Here is a 20,490-nt window from a genome sequence, read left to right as displayed (position 1 = left end):
GTCTACGGTGCTAAATGTGAAATCTTTACAGACCATCAGAGCCTCAAATACTTATTCACCCAAAAGGAGCTGAATATGAGGTAAAGACGATGGATCGAACTTTTGAAGGACTATGACTTGACCATAAGCTACCATCCGGATAAAGCAAACAAAGTGGCTGATGCGCTAAGTCGGAAGGGCCCAGGAAAAGTAACTCTAGCTTCCATCTCGGCCCAGCCATGTCTGCAGGAGACCGTCAATTTAAACCAAGATAGAGACCCGGTACTGCTTAAACTTAAGGATCAAGTCAGAGAATGGAAATCACAAGATCATCAGATGGATGACAAGGGAATCCTGTGGATGAAAGGAAGACTGTGTGTGCCAGACAGTGGTAACCTTCGCCAAGAGATAATGGCAGAGGCGCACAAGTCGAAATTCTCAGTCCATCCAAGCAGTACAAAAATGTACAGAGACCTCAAGAATAGTTTCTGGTGGAATGGCATGAAGAGAGATGTAGCCGAATTCGTCTCCAGATGTCAGGTATGCCAGCAGGTCAAGGCAGAACACCAGCGACCTGGAGGATTGCTGCAACCTCTGGAAATTCTCGAGTGGAAATGGGAGCATATTTACATGGACTTTGTGGTAGGATTGCCAAAGTCTAGGCAGAGCCACGACGGTATTTGGGTGATCGTGGACAGACTCACGAAGACTGCACACTTCTTACACGTCCGCATGAATTACAATCTCGACAAGTTGGCTTCGCTGTACATGGATAATATTGTGAGACTGCATGGAGTACCAGTGAGCATCCTATCTGACAGAGACCCGAGGTTCGTCTCACGCTTTTGGAAGAGCCTTCAGGAGGCTATGGGAACGAAAGTGACCCTAAGTACGGCCTATCAGCCTCAAACCGACGGGCAAACTGAGAGAACCATCCAAACCCTAGAAGATATGCTGAGAGCATGCACCCTTGAATTCAGTAGCAACTGGAGCACTCACCTACCCTTAATTGAGTTTGCTTACAACAACAGTTACCACAGCAGCATCGGAATGGCCCCATACGAAGCTTTATATGGAAGAAATGTCGATCACCACTTTATTGGGACGAAGTGGGAGAGAAAGCCTTAATGGGACCCGAGCTAGTACAGATGACAGTGGACAAGGTCAAAATTGTCCGAGAAAAGCTCAAGAGAGCTCAAGACCGACAGAAGAGCTGGGCCGATCTTAAAAGAAGGCCTGTAGAGTTCAACGTGGACAAGAAGGCTTATGTGAAAGTCTCGCCTATGAGAGGTGTTTTCCGATTCAGTAAAGCCGGGAAACTGAACTCTCGATATGTTGGACCATTCGAAATCTTGGAAAAAGTAGGCACGCTAGCATGCAGGCTGGCATTGCCACCAAGCATGTCAAGGATCCACAACGTGTTCCATGTGTCCCAACTGAGAAGGTACATTCCAGACCCGAGTCACGTGTTGGAGGTAGAACCACTCTTGATCGAAGGGAACTTGGGAGAAGAACTGAAATACGAAGAAGTCTCTATCAGAATCGTGGACACCAAAGAACAAGTTCTTATACGACGTATCATTCCCTACGTCAAGGTACAGTGGTCCAACCACTCAGAGCGAGAAGCAACTTGGGAAGTGGAAGAGAAGATGCGAAAGGAATATCCCTACCTATTTGGAGACCAAGCCAACTCAAGTTTCGAGGACGAAACTTCTCGTAAGGAGGGAGGCATGTGAGAACCGAAATCTTGCAATAATGTGATTATNTAAATAACTCAATTGTGGAAGGGATTTTTAAGCCAAAAAACGTGAGATTTGAGGGCAAATTGGAAGGAAAATCGTGGGATTTTGATGCCTATCATGCATGATTTGGATGCCATATTAAGCTCTCATCCCTTCTCCTATAAATACCACACCATCCCTACTCATTCTCCACCCCAAATTTTCGAATTCTCTAGCTGAAAATTTCGAAAATCCAGCAGCCATCCTAGCCAAAACTCTGCCCAAAAATCGTCCCGAAGTTAGCCTAAAAATCGAAGCCGAAGCGCCGTCCGAGCAGGAAACAAGAAGCGACCGATTTTCGAAGCCAAGCATCCACTTTTTTAGCATTCTCAAACACTGTAAGTGGGTTGTTTTAAAATTTATAATTTCGGTTTATGCATATGTGAAAATTTTCGGCNGCCTAAAAATCGAAGCCGAAGCGCCGTCCGAGCAGGAAACAAGAAGCGACCGATTTTCGAAGCCAAGCATCCACTTTTTTAGCATTCTCAAACACTGTAAGTGGGCTGTTTTAAAATTTATAATTTCGATTTATGCATATGTGAAAATTTTCGGTTTTGTTGTTTTAAAAGAAAAAAATACGGTCGAGCACCGTCGTTCTGTCTATACGTTTTTACGAAATTTTGGTACGTTTATGTTTGACACTGTGAGAATTCCCTGAAAATGGGTGGAATTCCAACATACGGCCCTTAACGGTGGGATAGAACCGTTTTATGGCCTCGCCCCCTTAGAGGATTAAAACTTAGGGACTGACGTCAGTAAACCGTTAAAGGTGAAAAATCGCAGTACGATGTTGCGATTATGAAAAGCATGCTGTATTTATATGTTATGTTTTCGAAAATGTTATAAAATTTTATGTTGTGTTCGAAATTCCCCCATTTACTGAGTATTTCCCAAAATACTCATCCCCTTACTCTCCCCTCCTAGATAAGTCCGAAGAACAAGTTGAGGATGAAGAATCCGAGCAGTTCTGGGGATGGAGAATCTCAAGAATTAGATTAAGTTTAAGATAGTATTAATATGCAGTTTTACGTTTCCGCATTCATTTCTGTTGTTTAGAAATTTTTGGTTGTAAAAGACAATGTTTCCTTTGAGTTGAAATTATGATATATAAACTGGTTCGGTTTATACTGTGCTACGAAAGGCTTGTTGTTTCGATTGTGTGATTGTTTAACAACGTCGGTGTCAATCCCGAGTTTCGGGGTGTGACATATTGTTTTTATTATCTCCACATATTATCAATTTAATTGATGAACAGTTCAAATTATGTTCAGTTTATATTACTTGCACAAACACCTTAATTTTGACATCACAAAAAAGGAAAAATTGTTAAGATAAAATTTGAATCTAAGTTTTGGTTCTCACAAATTAAGATGATAGCGACTTAAGCTAATATTATTAAATACATATCACTGAACTGAATTAATCTAAAATTATTAAAATTTGAATCTAAGTTTTGGTTATTAAATACACTTAAATATTTTAGTAGCCCATGTTACTTAAGCTAATTGAAATATTGACTTGAAATGTTAACACAGCTTGAGTTTTACATTATTTGTCATAGTCTTTCATTCACACCATCTCTAAACTGTTATCTTCAATCCTAACACTATACCAATTCCATCAAATATCATGTAGAATTATACAAAGTATTAATTATCGTATGTTCCCCAAGGGACTACAAAGTAATAATTATATTCATATAAACAAAATGGATCTGACATCAACATTTAAATTTTTAACATATGTTTGCATGATATCAAGTATATAATTAATACCTAATGTAAAGAATAATCATTTCAAACTAAATCCAATTCCAAAGACTAGAAGTTTGACTCCAGACTAATAAGCAATTCTGAAAACAAATACAATATATCGAGCAAACGAAAAATAGTAGCGCTAAAGCAACCAAGCCGTTGTAGATATCCTTTTCCAGGAAAAAATTTAAAGGGAGAAAAGGGGAAGCAGATTCTTCGATATACTAAATAATACTACGTAATCTGTCGGTAAATTGCTGGAATTCTTCGTCACGAGGCAAAACGCTTACTCTAACATATTTTGTGCTGTCGCCGAAGTGCTTTCCGCTTCTTGTCCATATCTTGTGCTCGCGGAGAAACTTTTCACAATCGTATATTTCGCCTTCACACTTGAGCCAAGCAAAAGCTACAAAACCAGATAATTTTTTTTGTAAGATCAACCATGGTCTATGGGCCAGTGGTGTGACTAAAAAATGCGAGGAATATCAGAAATTCAAAGCATAAGGAAAATTTGTTAGATTATTTTATTAAAATCTATAAAATTATTTAATTATAGTCAACATTTTTCGTTAAAATAAATACCAGAACAGAAAACAAGAATATTATCTGGATTAACAAGATAAATATTTTGAGATTTGATTTGTCATATCTTGGATAAATATCATCAAGATAAATCACAATAAATTCGAACTCTTTCGATGATGGGTAGAAAACATATATAGATAGTGGCAGGATTCCTAAATCTACGCAGTTATTCAAAAATATATCATCACACAAATTGCATAAAGATTTTGAAAATCTTTGTTTGTTTGTCAGAGATCTCGTTGATCGCAATCTCAAATTCAAAATATCAATGGATGGAGGTAACAATTCGTTCATGTTTATATTTCCGCATTCCGCATGTCCATATTTACATATTATGTTTGTGCGTATGTAGATCAAATTCAGTTCTGCAGTATGTTAAATTTATAACAGTTGGTATTAGAATGGTTTTTTCTCAATCTTGATATTTTTGAGATGTTGGAACATTTCATTTTCGCAATCTTGATTTTGATGTTAACAAAACTTGTTATTGTATTTCTAACATATTTACTCATGTGTGAAGCTGTAAACACAAAAAGCAACTGACACTGAATTTAGCCAAACTGAATTTCTGGCGAGTTTCGGTGTTTGATGATATCTCTCAGCTGGATGATAGTTTCGGTGTTTTGATGATATCTCTCAGCTAGATGATTCAAATGACAATCCGCCAACTCAATTGATTAGAAAACTCAATTTGAAACAAGTCGTATTTCACGTCAGTTGGGCAAAATCGGATGTTAACAAGATCCAACTGATCGCTAAATTACCGAACTCATTGCACAAAAACAGCAATCAGTTGGGTATGAGCAGTTGCGGTATTTTGGTCATATCTCTCAGCTCGGTTATTGGAATGAAGCGATTTAGTATGCGTTGGAAAGATAAGACGATGATCAACAAATCATATTCAAAAGACAAAATCTGAATCGAAGCTAGAGATACTGATAAATGACGATGAAACTACTGGTTCTGCACAAACTGAAATCAGCTAGGCTGATTTCAGCACACCAGCTGAAACTTAACTGAACCAGCTAAATTGAACCAAACCAGTTGAACTGAATCAGACCTGAACTGAACTGTACCGGACCAACTGAAACTGAACCAGACCAGCTGAAATGAACCAGACCAGTTGAACTGAACCAGTTGACCACTCAGGAAAATGTCCAGTAAGGCGAATTTGACCGTTGCAATTTCAGAAATAGTACAGAAATTTTTCAAACTGTCATATACTTAAATATATCGTATATACCATTGTTACAGCCTATAAATACAACATCTTGAAGATCAAACAAGAGGTTTTGAATAGGATTAAAAGCATGGGCAGTTAGCATGAAGAAATCAGCTAGTTGAGAGCACAAGCTCTTGTGTGAGGTACATTTGAGATGTACATTGCAAAAGATAAATTCCTTACACACAATCACCTACACATATACAAGAGAGTTGAACTTCAAATATTAGATGAGTGAGTCTTCACACAAAGACGTAAAACAATGTGTTTGTAGTCTTTGCATATGATATATTAAATAATATGGTGATTGTGAAGTGTTGCCTGCAATCTTGAGTACTAGGAGTTCTAGTTGGATGCTGCCATTTTGGAGTGGGTTTGTACAAGGTGTTGAGTACTAGGAGTTATAGTTGGGTGCTGCCCTTTTGGAGTGGGTTTGTACAAGGTGTTGTATAAATCAAAATCTTCTTGTGTATTCTTCCCAAAGGGAAAAAAGGGTGACGTAAGAGCATTTGAACATCCATAAATAAATTCGTGTCTATTTGTTTATTCCATTTACTTATTATTTCCATTATGTTAAAGATGCATTCTTGAAGTATTTTATGTGTTATTTAAATATCAAAATATTGCATACAAAGTGTTTGATAAAATGTTTCAACAAAATATTTTTACTCATTCAACTTGCATATATTTTAAATGATTTACAAAATGTTTAATCGGTTTCTACGAAGGATTATTTCGAGTGTCTTCCGCTTGGTTTAAAAACCAAACTCGATTTAATTCATCGATATTCAATATTTCAAGAACCAAGCTATTGTAACTCAACGATTACCCCTAACCGATCCTATCATGAGATTTTTTTAGATTGGGAAACTTTTTGGAAAATTATATCGGTGCAATTTATATTTGTATAATGAATTTTTATATAATTTTTGATTAAAAATCCTATTTTTGGTGTAATTTGGGGAAATCAAATAAATTGGACAGAAACCCTAACCTTGTAATTGATGAAATTCGCCATGGTACAAAACTTAACTCCGACGAATAAGATTATTAGACGAAAGCCCGCGTTGGGGCAACCTTTTCTACACCGCTGGTAGGAAAATTACATCGGAAAAAAGGTCGGTAATTCATGATTTTGTCTGCACGAAGATGAGTCATTGTTTTCCAGCATGTTGTCTCGGTTTCCGACCATTCAATAACCGGATGTGGAGGGANATTCTCAGTTTATAATAATATCAAATTAAGAATTTTCACATTTTTAGAATTTTTATTTATAGGTATGTTTGTATTAATAATTTATGCAAATTATGAAAATCCTAAAATTTGAATTTAGAAAAAATGTGCTTCCAAATTATGAATATTGACATGTTAAGAAATTATTTGCATGAATTATTATGTTTCAAATTGTTTTAATTATGAAATTTTTAATATTATGATATGATTTGCCATAATCATACGTGCAAATAAATTTTAAAAATTGTCATATTAAAATTTTTAAGGAATTACTATTACTTAAGAGTTTTGGTGATCGACAAAATCAAAACAGAACTTAACTGTTTCATAAAACAGCTGCAATCTTCTGTGTATAACAGGAACAGTTCATCCGTCTAAACTTACAACCGTCTAGTCTTCAACCGTTTGAATTTCAGATCGCCTACCATTCAACTGTTTGAAGAAGAAGTTCAAACTTTTAAAGAACTTCCCAACCGGCTGTTCGAAGACTTTAAATTGAATCATTAAACAGCTATTTATTGCTCACTTAATGAAAGACATTCTCTGATCGGTTCAGGACATTCAGTGGTTTTGCACCGTTACAAATCAACCATGTCCTGCACCAGTCCCGATATTAATATGCATTTATGTCACTATCCCAGAAAAAAAAGATTACTTATATCCTACAAGTTCTGATGGTAAAAACAGTTGCCATAAAAGAATACTCAGTAATAACTCTTCAAGAAACGGGATTCAAAGCTATGCTAGCAAAGAGAACATTAAATGTTTTGTTCAAGAACATTTAATGTATTTGCAGCTGATAGTGGCATATCATTCCAAGGTTAGATGTTAACGTTACTCATCTCTTTTCGACCGTTGGAATGACAGTTTATATAAGAAGAGCTGGAAGTATGCAAGATATAGAGATATAAATCGTCAAGCTTTCAACAGTGTGATTACTACAAGCCTGCATACTTAAAGAATCTGAGCGCAATCAAAGATCACATACCTCATTGTTCATCAAACACGCACTCAACAGAAAGATATCTGATCATTCAAAGATCATATTTGTGCTACTAAAACAGATTGTTTTACTTACATCAGTAACATTTGGTTATTTGATTAATAGTGGTGTATGGTGAACCGGGGGTTCTTAAAATCCAGAAGTGTAAATTGATCATTAAGATTTCCAAAACAGGCAGTGTGATAAGTCCAGATTGGAGTAAGATGTCGCAAAGAGTTTTGTAAAGCCAAAGTCTTTTAGTGAAATCCTTACTACAGAGGAAGAAGAGGTGACGTAGGAGTCTTATCTCCGAACATTCATAAAAATCATGTGTCTTTACTTTTCGTAAGATTTTTACATTTCGAACCATATCTTGTTGATTAGACTGCCAAACAGTTGAAACTATCATTAGAAATATTGAACCGTTTTCCGCACTTTTCAAGTGGTTCATATTACTAACTGTTTGATAAAAACTTTCAATCGCCTAAAAACGATTGAAAACAAATTTTAAAAGCAAATATTTTCAAAGAGTTTATTCACCAACAAGTGGTATTAGAGCAGGGTTCTCTCGAACATCGATATCTACGATTTATACATGGCATCTTTCAACAAAATTCCTGTGTTTTCTAAAGAACACTATGATGACTAGAAGATTCGTATGCAGGCACATTTAGCAGCCCAGGACTATGACATGTGGTATGTCATCACTGACGGGCCTATGAAGATCTTGAAAGTCAATCTAGTTGTGGTTACAACTGAAGACGCTCCCCAAATGATGGAAAAGCATCGATCCGAATGGACAACTGAGGACAAGAAGAAGGCGAATCTTGACAACGTCGCAAAAGACATTCTTTATAAAACACTGGATAAGAACATGTTTGCTAAGATTAAAACTTGCTCCACAGCAAAGGAGATATGGGAAAAACTCACACAACTATGTGAGGGCAACGACCAGACCAAAAAAAACAAACTGATAGTCGCTATCCAGAAATTTGGCAATACAAAGATGAAGCCAAGAGAAACCCTCGCAAAATTTGATGAACGGTTTAGTGCTACTATTATTGAACTTATTTCACTAGGAAAAGAATACTCTAACCGTGAAATTACCTTGAAGTTAACGAGAGCTCTTCCCAGAGAATGGGACGTGAAGACAATAGCGATGCGAGAATCTAAAGATCTGAACAAGCTGGAGCTTCACGATCTCTTTGCCGATCCTAAAGCGTGCGAATTCAAGCTTGGAATACGAACTGAAGAAGAATCATTCACTTCTCAAACAAAGGCCCTGGCAGCTACCGCAGTGACTCTTCCGATCGAAGAGTCAACAAGTAAGAAATCGGCTGAGTAACTGAGCAATGAAGCCATGTCCTTATTGGTCAAGAAGTTAAGTAAATTTATGCATAAAAATCAATCCCAGATGACTAAACCTTATTTTAAAAAAGACCATACAGATGATGGTCAAACTTGCTTTAATTGTGGAAAGAAGGGACATTTTATTGCAGAGTGCAACAGGCCGAAGAAAGATGAAAAGAGACCGGTTGATAGGAGACGGTGCAAAGATGACAAAAAGTTCACCAAAAAGAAAAATCAACGAGTTTTGATTGCAGAGGAAGATAAAAGCAAGTTGGCCGACTCAGATCAGAAAGGTCCATCTCCGAGGTATCTACGAGTGAAAGCGACAATGAAACAGTAAAATGTCTCATGGCTAATGAAGACTCAGAATCCACGGATAAAATGGTATTTGACTTCGACTCTATTGAATTTACACGAGAAGACTTTGTCACAGCACTATACGACATGGTGAATGAGTTTAAGGGACTATCGCAGCAATTCGATGAAGCTAAAGCAGAAAAACAGGACTTAAAAAACAAGTTAACACTCTCAAGTTGCTCGCAGCAAAAGGAGGTTGACGGTTTGAAAGTGAAGATAAGTCTGCTAGCGGCTAAGAATGATGACCTGCGTAGATTGTTCCATGCCACGTTAAAAGAAAATAAATGGTTGATGAACACAATCAACACATAAAACAAATCTTTTGCTTCTCTTAAAAGGATGCATGAGATGCAAAAACCGGCCGCAGACAGAACCAGGCTAGGTGACAACATCAATGAGTGCAACACCTCTGAAGCACAAACTCAACCGCAGCTAGAAAAAAACAATTTAAAATCAATTAAATTTGTCGGATCTAGTACAGTACATGAACATAACGAGCCTGAAGTCCAAAGCAATCAGAACGTACGATTTGATAACAATGGAAGGCGACATGGTATAAGATATGTCAAATTTGAGAATGCTGAATCCAACCGATCGTGGCTTAGACGCAGGCAAAATCCAATCGTTCACAATGGTTCAGATTGGTTCCGCAGAAAGTCAAGGTCAACCGGACATCATTCTAAGTGTTTGAGAAAAACTTTTAATCGCCTAAAAACGGTTGAAAAATAAAAAAAAAAATTGGCTTATAGAGATCCATGATATGGATAATTAAATAATAATTATTATGAAATACATATGAAAACATAATTTGAGGGAATCCTTAATAGACCGATTTAAATTGCCTTGACTTGTCACTGATCTCTCTGAGGAGCGTTGCTCTGTTTAGGAATTAGGTATTTAAAAGTCCTTAACCCTACCTATCTTTCCCGATAGCACTCGCAAAAATTATTGATTGTGTCGTTAAATAATTATTATATAAGAATTAAGTGAAGCAAAAATTATGGTTAGTAAATCCGTATAATTTTAAATAATTAAGGTTTAACCACAACACCCCTAATAATATGAAATTATACGTATCAGGTGAGTAGATTATCACATGAAGAACATTTATTATAGTAAATTACTACGTTTGTGATCATATCTTAGTAATTCGTATAATTTTGATTTATTAAAGAATAGTCACATTATCTTATTAAAGAATAGTCACATTATCTTTAATTGAATTAAAATTACACATTAATTATCAAATTTAGCTGTAATAGACATAAATTACATACATTTATTCACCATTTGGTCATACTTGGAGATGAATAATTATGGATAATAAATATTTAATGCATAAAAAATTTAATATTCTAGTGATTCATATGATGTTGAATTATTTTCTTAATTTACTCACAGAGATTAAAAATATAATATAATTAAATATTTATATTATTAAGTTGTATGAATAAATTGAATTAAAAATTAGCTCATGGTCAATTTTATGTCAGTGATCACATTTATTGCATGATTACAAGGGTAAAACATGACATATGATTTACTACTTCATTTGGTTATAATTAACATGTAATTTATTTATTTTACATCATTTTATCATGTTAATTACTCTGATATTAATTATAAAATTTCCAAAATTTAAGATTATAATTATGAGGTGCGGAAAGAAGATTATTCTTCATTGATTTAATGACACCGATTATACTATTAGGAAATATGAATCATCTGTCAATAATAAAATCAGTTATTAATGTACGTGATGATCTTTATGAAAAGTGGAAGAGATTTAATAGTTTCTTATATAGTTTCAGTAAGATCAATATTTCTACTGGGATCAGGTGTTCAATTGAACGGTATGTTAGTGTTCGTACAATCACAAACACCTTAATTATGTAGTCTTCATTTTTAAAGCTCACCAATATTCAAACCATGTCATGCACATAAAGAGATATGACGTCTCAATTTAAAACTACTGAGATTAAGATGTTTCTAGTTTACAATTTGAACAATCTCGTTCAACATTATTACTCATTTAAGATCTTCTAAAACACACGTAACGTTAAATGATCAATAAATGATTTTTGATCATATGTATTTAAGAAGAAGGTTTACTGTTATGGGGGAAAAATAAGGTGTGGACATGACTGCTCAATCTCAATATTTATGATCCAATATGGGTAATATCAATCATAGCATTTGATGGATTGATTATGATTCTACCGTCTTCGTTACCAATATCATGAAAAGATTGCAAAACTCGAGGAAGCCATTAGGAAGTGATTCATGCAACATTTATTTAGTAAACTAGATGATCTCAAATGTGAAGTTTGTCGAAACTTGCATAGTGGTTTTTATATTGTTGTTGAAAAGACTTCTGATTCCAAATTTATCTAAAAATTTGATTTCAGTTTCAAGACTAAGTATCAAATACATATTCCTTAATTTTCATTATTATTATTTAATTTATTGTATAAATCTTATATTTGGTCTTTTTTGCAGTAATTTTAAAACACATATATAATATTTTACATTGCATATTTAAGAAAATACTTTTATTAAGAAATGTGTTATAAATTAATATTATTCTATTATGTGAAATCTTGGTTTTTATTGATTTTGACACCTGCTAGGACTACATTAAGGAGAGTAGACCAATGTGTCAAAGAAATATTTAGATATATTGGAGGTCATTCACTTGGATATTTATAGATTTATATTGTGAGAAATATTTTATTGTCTTATTGATGATTACTCACGAATATATATTCATACTTGTTTGAAAAACATATAAGATGAAATTAGAAAAGTAATGTTGAGAGTGAGATATGGTAAATATATATATATTTACCATATATGGTGTAGAACATAGTTAGTAGTTCCAAATTAGTTCAAATGGTATTTACCATATATGGTGTAGAACATATATGGATATGGTGTAGAACATAGTTAGTAGTTCCAAACTTCTTAAGTTTGTGTGAATTGAAATTACTAGGAAGACTTTGTATGTATTAAATCGAATTCCAAATGAAGTTGTCCAAAAAACACCATTTGAATTATGAAAATGTTGGAAACCGAGTTTGAGACATATGCATGTTTGAATATACTTGTCTAAAGTAAGATCTGATAATCCACAAGAAAACAAGTTACACACGTTCAGATATATCAAAGGTCTAAAGAATATATATTTTATTGTTCATTACTATTCATAAGATTTGTGTAATTAAAAGATGCGAAATTTTTTTAGAATGACTTGATTAATGGGAGCGATCAACTTCAGAATATTGATCGGTATTATTATCATCTGTCCACACAAGTTATATATGGTTTTCTATTCATAACATCTTTCAAGTTAAAGTTTTTGTTGTGGAATCAATCATATAAATTCCATAAATTGTTGATCATGATCATGTAGATCTTAATGCTCATAAAGATATTGGAAAGTGTTTATACAACTTTAAGAAGATATAGTGGAATTAAGATACCAACAATTACATATGATTATATTATATATTTGAAATAATTTGATTATTTGTTCTTGAACCGAAAATTATCCTGAGATGTTTTCACAAGCCATAAACATGTAAAATATAATTTGTGTTATAATGTTATGAATGATAAGGAATTCGATAGCAAGTAATGAATAAGTCTTCAACACAAATAAAGTTTTATTAGGCAACATTGAACAATATAAGGCTAGATTCATTAGTTATTAAAGGAATTTACTCAAGGGGAGTAACTGACTACATGAAAATATTTTCTCACGTATTTAAGAAAGTTTTCTTCATGAAAACAAATTTTCCTCAATAGTGATATAGAATAAGTAGGTTACATGAAATAACATTAAGGATTATTCTCTAGTTATAGTAAGTATTTAATATTACAAGATCAAGAAATTTAAGAAGATTGAAACAAGCCCCGAATGGTATTTAAGGTTTCACAATGTTATTTCTTCATTGAGTTTTTTTGAGAATTTTGTGAGACATTACACAAGAAGGTTAACAGGAGCAGAATTTGTAGGAAAATTATCAAAGTAACTAGGTATTGACCGCTAGAAAGTTATAAAATGTTTTACGATACCATACATAGACGAATTGATAATTTAGAAGTGATTTATTAGTTCCACCATGGAGTCCAAATTGTTTCTAATTTTGAAGCACTATTTAATGGTGTATATTAAATAAGAGGTTTCATTTTTGGGTTTAGAATTATGAATTTTATATCTAAGCCATTAAAATTATATTACGAAAATTAAGTCGTAGTCTTTGTGACTAAAACGGCAGTCGAATTAATTATATTGACATAAAGTGTTATAGCCATCGGAGAGCGCGTCAAGCAAAATAAAATGGTCATTAAACACATTAATACTGAATTAATTATCATTCGACCTAAAGACATGCAAATTAAGATGTTTAATAATCATGTATTAATTAATTATGGACTTTGTTCATGAAATATTTTATGGTATATACATTTTTTGATTATAAAACTATTACAATATTTCTCATATTCAGTTATCTTGAGAAAACATAAATTAAATTATACCTAGAATAAAGCATTGATTTTATTAATTAAGTTATATTAAAAAATATGATACGTGTAATACATGAAAGATAATATTCAGTATAAGAGGACATATCATCATGATTCGCGCATTTGCTTCTTAATTTTGGATGATTTAATTTTGGATGATGATTAATTTATTGATTATTCAATTAATTTGAAATGTAGACCAAGTGGGAGAATTTTAAATTATTTTACTAAAGTACATTAAATAAATTAATTATGGTCAACATATTTCATTAATCTGAATTAAGCTGATAAATATTTTAAGATTTGATTTATCATATCATGAATAAATATCATCAAAATAAGTCACAATCAATTTAAACTCTCTAGATAATAGTTAGAGAACATCTATAAATATTGATATAATTTATTCAAAAATACATCTCATGAATTGTATAAAGATTTAGAAGATCTTTGTTTTCGTTATTTTTGGGATCTTGCTAGTCGCAGTTTCAAATTCAATATTAATGGCTAGAGGTAACAATTCATTTATGTTTATATTTCCGTATATAAATCTTTTCGTATTATATTTGTGCGTATGTAGATCGAATTTAGTTTTCAAGTATGTTACATTTCTAACAAATTTGTGAAACAGTTGAAGATTACCTGGTTGTGTTGCAAAAGTATGACCATTGAACGTGCATTTGGCGGAAGGGAAATGGGGCAGACTAAAGATCTTGCTTTGGTTCACAGCATTTCGAAGTTGTTTCCATCTCTTTGCCATGAGGTAATAGCTATGTTCAAAGAAAGAATCACCTTCCCTGAAGTCTTGGTTGGTGCGATATTCGTGTGTATCAGACACCACCTGCAAGATCTTTGCTGCCCGAAGCTGGGACTCTTTAGACACACCTATGGTACTAAGCATGATAAATTCCGTCATTTTCTTCGCGATTTCTTCATCTTTGATAAGAGCCCATCTACAAGATTGTACTGAAATTTTTTTAACACAATGTAGTATTTCCAGAAAATGAAATATTCGAAACCTGGAGCTTACCCCAAGCGTGTACCAGCATGGCCAGTGGTTTTTGACACGGTGAACAACATGATATTGTGATCTGCAGCATAGGAGATTGGAGTATATTGTGGCCAATAGTATGCTAAGTCGTGAATCAGCATTCCTTGATCTTGATCCACCACAGCTTGTCTTGATAATCCATCTGGGTTGTTAGGAGACGTTACAAGTTCGATATACGGTTTATTCTGCCTGAATTTGTGAGCATCACCACCCCATTTGTAAAGTCCAGATTTAAGAAATTCAGTGATCAGTGGATATGACTGCAGAAAATCTAACAGGTTCATCAAAGAATTCTTGATGGATATATTTCTTGAATTGAAACATGTAATTATTCGAAGACAAAAGTTTTCGTCCAGCCGAGTTGACATCAGAAAGCAGAAAAGCGTCAGTTACAACGATCGCTTGACAAAAAATTAAGCCGATTTTTCAAGATCATGGTCTAATTTTGAAGAGTTTGGACTAGTGTGATTATTTATTTATCCACCTGCACTTTCTAAAGCCACATTGGGGCCCAATGTTTTCAGAGTCAAGTCGGGTTGGACCTTTACGGGAGAAGCTCTCCCAATTTCTGTCTTCTCCTTTCACAAGACTCAAGCCCGAAATCTTGTTTTAAGGAATTGTTGCACAGGCAATTGAAAGCAAGTGATGGTGCCACAGGCATCTATCCATGTCCTAAAAACCCGTTATCTTTGTTTTACTAAAAGTTTTAAAGATATACCAGATAGCAATTCAATAACTAAACAGATAAAAAAAAGTTAAAAATCCAAGCTTACATGCTTCGAATTTGAAGATGTCAAAGAATTCTCCAAAGAATCATTCTTTTGAGAAATATTTGAAGAATTGACGAGTAAAAAGACATAATTTCAGCGACTTACAGAATAGAATGGAGCAGCACATAACACGTCGATTGGCTCTGAAGCATTGGATGGTGAGAGTGCATATAGCACGGCCTGGAAAAGTTGTGTGGAACCCGTCCCGACAACAATGTAGCGGTTCTCGGTGACAGCATTGCCCACCAGTTTGTGCAACCTGATAATCGAACTTGCAAGTTCTGGCTCTAGGAACCAGCAAAGGCTTCTTCTATCCGAAAAATAGCTAACAAATTTCCAGCCGGGGATCACGACTGTGGTTTTGTCCCCCATCTGTTGCCAATACCTCTCGTACATAGTCGGATCACCACTGCTTAGGAATAATTGTTAAATGAGAAACTCGTAAAGCCAACATGCCATTAGCTCGAAGTTACTACAGTAAAAACACAATTTGTTCCATACTTGTGACCCTCTGGATCTATTAGCTCATAAAGATTAGCTACTTTACTCTTATCAGTTGGAAACTCCAGATTCCTTCTCGAGGATAGATTTATTCAAGATTATAAGTTAAAATCATAATATTTTGTATTATCCATGTAAAAATTGTTTAATTAAAAGATGTGAAGTTATATTCCCTGATAGATTATATGTGGAAAACCTTAATTTTTTAAGACAAAGTGTAACGACTACACCATGTTCTTGACCTGATTTTCACTACTACTGTCACGCCCCGAGCCCGGGTCTGCGTGACTTATAATAGGCCCATATAGCAACTATTTCGTATTCGTTATTGCTTTACGAAAATTATTAACCCAAGTTGCTATAGAAGTCCATTGTAAGCCATTATAAACTCATTTTAAATCTTTGATTTTTTAGATGTGGGACAAGGGTATCACAATCACCCTTCCTTCAGAACGTGACGTCCTCGTCGCGGTCTGACCCCTCGATCCACCAGCACCGAGAATCTAGAGGTGGTTCCTACAAGTTCAAGAGGTGGCTCCCGTCATGTAGCACTTTGGCCCGCAGGTTCAAGAGGTGGCTCCCATGCACGTAGCACTTTGCCCTGTATAGCACTTATTTCCCGGTGTTCTATGCCGGTTACCGGCTCTGATACCATTCTGTCATGCCCCGAGCCTGGGCCCGCGCCTGCGTGACTGCACAATGAGCCCCTGTAGCAACTATTTCGTATTCGTTATCGCTTTACGAAAATGATTAACCCAAGTTGCTATAGAAGTCCATTGTAAGCCATTACAAACTCATTTTAAATATTTGATTTTTTAGATGTGAGACAAGGTATCACAACTACCATCTCCACCAGTCGTTGGAGTCGGGATTTACACCTAGGGGGACGAATCTAAAATCTTAGGAGGGGCAAGACATGTTTTACATTATGTCACGTATACGAAAATCACATGCATCAAATGAAGAAGCTAAGGTTGTGTTCGACGGAATGATTTGGATTTGTGGGAGTATTTCAAATACTTTGATTTACTGCCTATGATACATAGAATATATGCAAGTGAATTGAGTTTACAAGGGGATGCATGTAACATTTTAAGTAGCATGATATAACATCGCCATACCAAGGATGGTCCATAATCAAAGGACAGTGGTCCACACCATTGCCTTGAGTTCCAATATGGGATTGGAGTTAATTATTGGAGGGCCAAACTTGTGGGACATGCACTATTATGAGATCAAATGATTGAAAAAAAGACAAAGTAGATGTCAAATCCATAATTATTCCTTGCATCAAGAGACAAATACCTAAAAATGTATCCAAGAAAATGGAATCTTTATACTCTTTTCCATGTAGAGGTGTGTAGTTCATGAATCTTGAAGGGTGTTTTTCTTTTATTTTATTTAATCTGATTTTAAAGATAAAAAGGAGGTCTTAATGTGGCGAAACACACAGCTTGGAATGACCCACAAAAACGCATCTCAATTTTAAAAAAACATAAAGGCCATTAAAATTATAGGCTTCTCAATGACAAAACATGGGACCAATAGTCCAGGTTCACGTGAATTAATGATATTGCGGTTGGCCATAGAAAACCCATTATAAGTTAACTATTGAGGACATTTGATTAAACTTGTGTGAGTTGCCGTCACATGGATCCAAAAAGAGACTCTAGGTGATGCTTTCTGTTAGCTACTATGTTGTGTTCGTGTTGATTTACAAAGATCATTAAATCAAGTTGCTCATTGAATCTACTACATGGTCTTATAACTCTTGTCAAACAATTTTCACAAATCAATATCGGATCCACAAACAACTCAAAGATTGCAAACTTCCATTGAGAGTAATGTGTGCGTTTTGAAAGCACAAACAACAATATTCCCAAAACAAATATATACTCAATCAAGAGCTGATAACATAATAATATCGAGTTCATATCTAACATCGCTCGATTGATAGTTCACATCACAAGTATCGAGTACACAGCACCAGAAAGATAATGTCATCGACGAAGCATTCAATAGTCAAGACTTTCCATAATAAATCCTATTACGTAGTACTTCGCTAAGTCGACTTTCCATAATAAATCATATAAACAGTTACTTCGCTAAGTCTGGTCTATTATCACCTAGCGAAAATAACCAAGTGATTGGAAAAGTTTATTTCAAGCTTATGAATGAACATATTATGCAATAAACCAAGAAAGTTTATGGCAATACAAAATAAAATTTGGAAAAAATTATCATAAATTGAAGCAAGATGCTACTGCTAAATGGCTGTGCACTCTAACATGCACAGTTGGAATTCCCAAGAAATTGAAGCAAGACACTACTGCTCAATAGCTGTGCACTCTAACATGCACCGTTGGAATTCCCAAGTCAGCAGGACTTGTCCCTGTCTTTAATCTGACATAGCGTGACCCGCAAGCGCACGTTAGGGAATCGCACCAGTGTGACAGAGAATTATGCTACGCCATCATGCAGAGTCAACAATTTCAAAGTTGAAAAAATATTTACTAATCCAACCATCATAACAGAGACGCTATACATTACATTTCATTATATTATATTATATTATATTATATTTTATTTGTTCTTTCAATGGAATACTATAACTCCACTCATGTCTTATTATATATGTGTGTGTTTATGTGTGATCTGTATATGTCAGGGAAGTTGGTGAAAAATCTCCAATCAAAATATTTTTTTGGGTTCACTCCTTACCCACAAAATTATGATACTATGTCATACAAAATGTGGTATACTTCATGTGTAAATATGGTATATTTCATGTGGAAATGTGGTATTAAAAAGTACCCAGAGACTGAACGCAAAAAAAATCGACGGACGGAGACTGAAGCCAATTTCCCTTATATCTTATACACCTCTATTTGCAGCCAAAAACTTATTATTTAAAAGAGCAAAATATTGCCCTTGCTTCAAGAAAAGATGACACTCTTCGTGCCAGAGAATCCATCTAATCAAAATTTAAAACCTAAAATTATAAGAGATAAATTCAGCTATATCATACAGCACTAATCCACCATTGTTCATAATCCAGAAAGGTCGCTACCCAAATTTCAAGTCTTTTTATGACTATTTTTACCTTCAAACCAAAAAATTCAATAAACTATGGAAACTAAATAGACCCTTTTCTTCCTGCTAAAATAGTAATATTTATCCCAGCAAGGAGAATGAAAAGAAAAGGAAAGAAAAGAATAGAACAGACTCAAAAAAGAAAGAGTGCAGTTGTTTAACAGTACTTACTGATCAAGATCAATAACTCCATCAACAACTTTTGAAGAAGATGATTCAAAAGGAAACCTTCCAGCAACATGGGTGTCTCTTTTGGTAACCAAAGATTCATTCTTGCACTCCGTTTTAAAGCTGAAAAACTCCACAGATTTGTGCTTCCCATTATTGCAGTAGTCTCTGTATAAAAGCCCAGCGTTTAAAGCCAAAGAAATCACCAAAAAGTGCCCCAAAATCATTGCTTTCAACTCCATATTTCAATTTTCACAAAAAACAGCTCCAAGTTACTCCAGACCCCTTCTACACGAGTGAAAATTTCCTGAAAAAAGAATCATTAAGCATAATAGAACGTACACAGAGCAATACACAGTGAATGAAGGCCGATGGTGCATGGCCTAATTGATGTAACAAACACTTGTATATTATACAAAGGCTTGATCTTTTTTACAAAAATATAAAAATAATCCGTCGATGGGATCTTTTCAACATAAACTACTGATTCAGAATCAAACACACGAGACATATTCCACTAAAAAAGTTCCTTGGAAACCGACAATCGATACCCAAAACAAAAGAGAAGATTCCCATAATACATAAACTTGTTCGTTCCTACCGAAGGCTGACAAAGAAAAGACTCCACGTTCAAATTTCTTGGCGCAGTTTTCGACAAAAAGATTGTGAAATTAGAGTGGGAGAAGAAGAAAAATAAGGTAATTTATACGCAGATTAGAAGAAAATGAAGTGGAGCATATAGTTTATATATGTTTAGGACTCAGTAACCAAGAAAAGATACACCAAGTCGATTCGGCGTCAAAATATAGTATAGTAATTCTCGCTCACGCAGACTCGTGATGGGGACATCACCAATGGGAAGAAAAGCAAATTTCGAACTATTTTTTCACTTTCTTGGAGTACTGTAATATTTTATCACTTTACTCCATGGATCCATTTTTATAATCAAAAAAAAATTAAAATTGTTTGGTTAGATTTAAAAAAATCCAAAAATTGAATAACAAAAATCAGATTAAAAATTTTGAATCAAACGTTAATGAGTAGGTCTATTGTGAGATAGTCACACAAATCTTTATCTGTAAGACGGGTCAACCCTATCGATATTCACAATAAAAATTAATACTATTAGCATAA

The 20,490-nt window shown here is 34.5% G+C and overlaps 2 protein-coding genes across 2 annotated transcripts; one reads left to right on the top strand and one right to left on the bottom strand.

Moving 5' to 3' along the window:
* The first annotated feature begins 1,106 nt into the window (after positions 1-1,106).
* On the top strand, positions 1,107-1,715 carry LOC140986586 (uncharacterized). Its single transcript, XM_073454887.1, has one exon. The coding sequence runs from the start codon at positions 1,107-1,109 to the stop codon at positions 1,713-1,715; it is 609 nt and encodes a 202-aa protein (XP_073310988.1).
* A 1,873-nt stretch (positions 1,716-3,588) lies between these two features.
* LOC140985634 (tryptophan aminotransferase-related protein 2-like) lies at positions 3,589-20,250 on the bottom strand. The gene is made up of 6 exons (XM_073453502.1): positions 19,958-20,250; positions 19,360-19,663; positions 15,700-16,003; positions 14,804-15,084; positions 14,416-14,726; positions 3,589-3,920 (listed from the first exon to the last, which is right to left on the bottom strand). The coding sequence occupies exons 2-6, from the start codon at positions 19,596-19,598 to the stop codon at positions 3,739-3,741; spliced, it is 1,317 nt and encodes a 438-aa protein (XP_073309603.1). The 5' UTR covers positions 19,599-19,663; positions 19,958-20,250; the 3' UTR covers positions 3,589-3,738.
* Between the last annotated feature and the right edge of the window lie 240 nt (positions 20,251-20,490).

The sequence above is a fragment of the Primulina huaijiensis genome, chromosome 10 (genome assembly GCF_012295235.1).
Source record: "Primulina huaijiensis isolate GDHJ02 chromosome 10, ASM1229523v2, whole genome shotgun sequence".
Lineage (NCBI taxonomy): Eukaryota > Viridiplantae > Streptophyta > Magnoliopsida > Lamiales > Gesneriaceae > Primulina > Primulina huaijiensis.
Note: the sequence above shows the minus strand (reverse complement) of the source record. Positions and strands in the feature narration are given on the sequence as shown.

What these genes read in the sequence shown, in the direction of transcription:
- LOC140986586 (XM_073454887.1), top strand. Translation starts at nt 1,107, where the DNA reads ATGGGACCCGAGCTAGTACAGATGACAGTGGACAAGGTCAAAATTGTC.
- LOC140985634 (XM_073453502.1), bottom strand. Translation starts at nt 19,598, where the DNA reads ATGGAGTTGAAAGCAATGATTTTGGGGCACTTTTTGGTGATTTCTTTG. An exon ending in GTGCTGCTCCATTCTATTCT is followed by an intron (nt 15,085 to 15,699) that starts GTAAGTCGCTGA and finishes GATTTTCTGCAG; the next exon opens with TCATATCCACTGATCACTGA. An exon ending in TACTTTTGCAACACAACCAG is followed by an intron (nt 3,921 to 14,415) that starts GTAATCTTCAAC and finishes CTGGTTTTGTAG; the next exon opens with CTTTTGCTTGGCTCAAGTGT.